Here is a 5,150-nt window from a genome sequence, read left to right on the forward strand (position 1 = left end):
ACGATTTAGGGCTGTTGTACATAGGGTCGCTATGAGTCGCAAACGACTCGACGGCACATAACAACAACAACAACATTAATGTTCAAGGCCTCAAACCTGTTCCTGAGATGGTTTTGAAATTCCAGTGGGGTGGATTCAAGGTTATATTTTGGTTCCTGTGGATTTGATTTCATTTTCTGTAGCTTCAGCTTGAACTTTTATATAAGTATTTGGTGGTCTGTTCCACAATCAGCACCTGGCCTAGTTTTCACAGCTGACACCGAGCTTCTCCAGCAAGTCTTTCCACTGATATCATCGATGTGATGCCCATGCATACAGTCAAGTGAAATCTATGTATGTAGCCTGCATTTGGGTTTCTTAGAAAAGGTTTTTGCAATGAATAAATCATTTAATATGCAGAATTGTACCATTCTATCTCTAGTTTCATTTTTGTCACTGAGTTCATGTTTTTCAAGTACATATCCTCCTTCTCTGTTCCCAACTTTTCCATTCCATTCCCGTCGCCCATTATTATTATTAATCCATCTTGATTGCATGTTCGATCGATTTCTGATTGCAAAAGTTAGTAGATATCTTCTTCTATTTCCTCCTCTTTGACTCTAATTTTTGGTGCATGTATTTGGATAATAGTATTCACTGGATTTCCTTGCATGCATATTGGATGTTACCCTGTCACTGATAACGTTGTATTTCAAGATAGTTCTATAAATGGCTTTTTAAATTTATTTTAACTTAATTTAATTTTATACTGGTTTACATACAGCATTAATGAAGTTCATATAGTTTTTCACATTGTATCATTTTTCAAGTATGAGAGCAACCCAATTTTTCCTCATCTTTTCATAGATCAAACATAGATCGATCAAACATCTATATTTAAATATTTTTTTAGATTTATTTCAGGAAAGTAGTCTCACTGAAGTTATAGAATTATGAGTCATCAATACATTTTTTACTATTGTTGGTAGGTGTCATCAAATTGGCTCTGAATACAGTAGCACAAAACGCAGCCCAGTCCCCATCATAATGAGAATCAATCCTTGCAGTGCTTAAGCCCATTGTTGTGGTCATTTTGTCAGTTCATCTAATTGAGAGTCTCCTTCTCTTTCTCTTGTGGACTCTTCTCAGGAAGGAGACGTTCTTATTTTAGATTTGCGTTAGTTTCTCTTAGAACACCTTTGTTGTTGTCAGGTTCTGTTGAGTCAAGTATGACTCATAGCAACACAATGAAAACAGATCTGAACCCTACTCTATCCTTAACTATCTTCACCTGCTCTGACACACTCCAGGCCATTCCACCACTCACTGTGTTCATTCATCTGGTTGAACTTTCTTCATTGAATTGTAGAAAGTATTTCCTAGTCTCTTAAAGATGCTTAAACAATTCTATTCTAAGTGAGAGCTGAGCAAATAAAGGAAAAGAATACATCTATAAAATAAGCTCTCAGAGTAGCTGTGTTAAGCAATTAACTATCCTACACAACTTCTTTTAGGACTTCTCTTTTAGACCCCCACACATCACCCAACTCCACTTCACCATCACCTGATGATTTCTATTTGTATTTAACCCAGAAGTACAAGTTTCATCTTCACTTGATCAGATCTCAGACCATTTACCTTCCTTTGTTAGGCTTGAGAAAATTTTCCATTTCTATCTTAAGCTAACTACCCTTATGTGAGTGCATATCATCCCTTCTCAGTAATTCAGAGTCTTTGCTTCTACCATTATTTCCCCGTCTCTCTTGTAGCAAAGTTTCCTCATCTAGGTCATTCTTATCAAGTTTCCAAAGTGTTATAATATCTTCCATTTTAAAAGAAAAACATTTCCTGTTGTGTGCTGCTCTCCAACTATCTCTTTGTGTTACTTATTCTCCTGATAGCATTATTTTTCAAAAGAATTACCTCTGTTCCTTGACTCCACAATCTCTGTTATCTCACCACACTGGTGTCTAGTACAACAACTCTTTCCAAGATTATCCAGTAACTCCATCTTGCCCAGTTCTTTGCTCAATCCCAAAACCATTGTATATGCTTTCAATAGTCTTGGTGCAAACTACAGGTGAAATTTATTATAATATCATGGTTATATATAACTACCTAGGACCTGTTGTATGTAGACACATAAATGAATTTCCCGTGGCTTATACATGTGTTGTCTCTTTCTGACCCCCTATATGTTAGTAAGTTGTGTTTTCTTGGATCTCTTCATGCAGCTAAAGAACAAATTCATGAAAAAACTTCCACGTGATGCAGAAGCTTCGAATGTGCTTGTTGGGGAAGTTGACTTTTTAGAGACACCGTTCATTGCCTTTGTTCGGCTACAGCAGGCTGTCATGCTGGGTGCCCTGACTGAAGTCCCTGTGCCCACAAGGTAAGCAACTTCTAGACATATTTTGGTCTAGAAAACAGTTTAACAAACTCCAAAAGATTGAGTGTGGTTGTGGCAACACCTCTCAAAAACGAAAAAGTGTATATAATGATTTCAAGTAATGGCTGGCTGATTATGTATGCCATCAAATTACTTGCCATTTGTATAGTAGAAGTAATTTTGAAGCAGGAGTGACATCCACTCCCTAAACAACATGCCTTTTTAAACTCAGGCCTTAGAGAAATGATGATAATTATAGAAAGGCTTCGGGTCTTTTCATACAGTTTTTGTGAGTCATGGTCGACTTGATAGCAGTCAACAACAACCCAACAATAACAATAAAAACAATTATAATAACTTCTCAGACTGTGTGCTATTTTATTTTTATTGATTCTTCTATTTGGTATTCTGATAATATTTAAAAATACAAACAATGATGTTGTTATTGTTGTTAGATGCTATCAAGTAGACTGTAAATCATAGGGAACCTGTGAATGATGGATCTGTACCTTGTCCTGTCCTGTGCTACTCTATCATCTCTGATATTCTTGATGCCATTGTTACAGTCACTATTCTTCTCTGTTCTTCTAGTGGCCCTCCAATTTCCAAACATTATCATGTCTTTCTGCAATGACGGGTCCTCTTAACAATATACTCAAATTATGTGAAACAGTGTTTGAGTATCATTGCCTCTAATGACTGTGTTTGTGCTTTTACCAAGTCAGATTTATTTGTTCTTTTGACAGTCTATGGGCTATTCAGTACTTTTCTCCAATACCACAACTCAAAGGCACTGATTCTTCTGTCATCCATCAATTTTCTTCATTGTCCAACTTTTAGACACATAGCAAGCAATTGAATAGACTTTGGCTTCAATTAAGTGATCTTAATCTTTAAACTGGCATAGTAACTCTTAGGTGCTTTTAAGAGGTCCTTGGCTGTAGGTTTTCCCAATGCGACATATCTTTTAATGTCTTGTTTGCTGGTATCTGGATTTTAAAAATGGAAGGAACCGAATCTAAGAGCTTGTGTAACTATACTGAGGTCATCTAAATGATAAATGGTTTAGAAGATTTTATATGCTGTATGTTTTATCAGAAAATTGCTATTAGTGTCCTAAAGTACCCATTACCTTGAGTTCTTCTGACTAACAGCAACCTTCTGTGACAACTGTCATGTTAGATTCCCAAAGCTGTAAATCTTTATGGAAATAGACTGCCTCATCTTACTCCTACAAGGTGGTAGTTAGATTCAAACTGAAAAAGTGTTTATTAGCAATCCAATGCTTAATCTTCTGTACAACCAAGACTTTCGTTGTCACCTATACTATACATACATTAATTACAATTTATTAAGCTGTACCTTTAAACTTGTACTTTATTGCTGTGTGGTATACTATATATATGGTAAGTTAACTTATTATTTTGAAAAGAAGCATGTTACTGTTCTGTTGCAAATATGTACTCTTTTTAAAAAAATTGCTTAACCAACATGATTTTATTCATTTCACTTGGATAGTTACAGATATTTCCTAATACAAAAATAGAATGAACATGCAAATTGAAATTTTTAGGCTGTTAATATTTCAAAAGTTGGCTTCAGCACCTTCAATTTTATGTATTTTCTAGACATTTCCTCAATAGTTTAAAATATTTCCATGCAGAAATGATTTAACATCATTTATATATGCAAAGAAATGTGACAATGAGAAATCAGTTTCTATATTTTGTAATCATTGTTCATTTACTCTATGTTAGCAAGAAGGGACATGCATCCTTCTTGAGATCTTAACTGGTCTGAGCATGAAAATCTACAGTGACAAGGTGGAACAATGTTTTTTTTGAGCAAGGTTAGGAGAAGAATGTTTTATGACTTCCTGATTCATAGATTATAGGCAATACTTTCTGCCCATTTGCATGTTTTCTTTTCCATTTTTATTTTTCTGGGAATACAGTTTTATTTCAATTAAATCCACGGTCAACATCCATGGTAGTAGCAGTCATGAAATCCAAAGATGACTTGTTGTTGTTTGTAATTATGACTCATAGCATCCTTATGTACAAGTCTGAACTCTGTTTTATCCTGTGCCGGCCTTACTGTCTCCGACACACCTACCCCCATTACCTGAGTCACTGAGTTAATCCATCTCATCGCGGTCTTCCTCTCCTGAGCTGTGCCTCTCCACCCTCACAAGCATGATACCCCTCTCCAAGGACTGGTCCCTCCTTGCGGTAAGTCCATAGTATGTCAGAAGGAGCCTCAAAATCCTTGCCACCAAGGAGCAGCCTGATTTCACCCTCTCCAAGGTAAACTTGGCGAACTTGTTCTCCTGGCAGTCCATGGTATATTCAGTACTCTTCTTCAGCATCACAGCTCAAAGCATTAATTCTCCTTCTATCATTCCTAGTCACTGTCCTGCTTTTGATGAATAGTAGGTAATTGCAAAGATCACGTTCTGGATCATGCATCTTAGTCTCCAGACTAACATCATTGTTCTTCAGTACTCTGGAGGTGTTTCTGATAGCAGATTTTACCAGTGCAATTTGTGTTTTGATTTCCTGGCTGCTGGTATAAAGACTATTGATTGTGGAGCCAAGCAAACTAAAACTATTAACAATCTCAATCTCTTTGCCATCTTTCCTGATGTTACTAATTGGCCCAGTGGCACTTTAGGAAGATCTACTGTCAAGGACTGAAGCAAGACCCACACACACCTCACTCCATACACAGAAACCAACTCAAGGTGGATCATGGACCTAGGACTAAAACCAAGGACTATAAA

At 36.5% G+C, this 5,150-nt stretch overlaps 1 protein-coding gene across 2 annotated transcripts in view; it reads left to right on the forward strand.

Annotated features, from left to right (window-relative positions):
• SLC4A4 (solute carrier family 4 (sodium bicarbonate cotransporter), member 4) overlaps window positions 1-5,150 on the forward strand; it is a 497,732-nt gene that overhangs the window by 308,841 nt on the left and 183,741 nt on the right. For both annotated transcript variants that reach the window (XM_006896827.1, XM_006896828.1), the window contains exon 7: window positions 2,214-2,371. In XM_006896827.1, the coding sequence (XP_006896889.1) occupies window positions 2,214-2,371 (158 nt within the window). The remainder of the gene's footprint in view (window positions 1-2,213; window positions 2,372-5,150) is intronic.

This window comes from Elephantulus edwardii, unplaced genomic scaffold (genome assembly GCF_000299155.1).
Source record: "Elephantulus edwardii isolate Elephantulus edwardi_28Jun2011 unplaced genomic scaffold, EleEdw1.0 scaffold00192, whole genome shotgun sequence".
NCBI classification, from domain to species: Eukaryota; Metazoa; Chordata; class Mammalia; order Macroscelidea; family Macroscelididae; genus Elephantulus; species Elephantulus edwardii.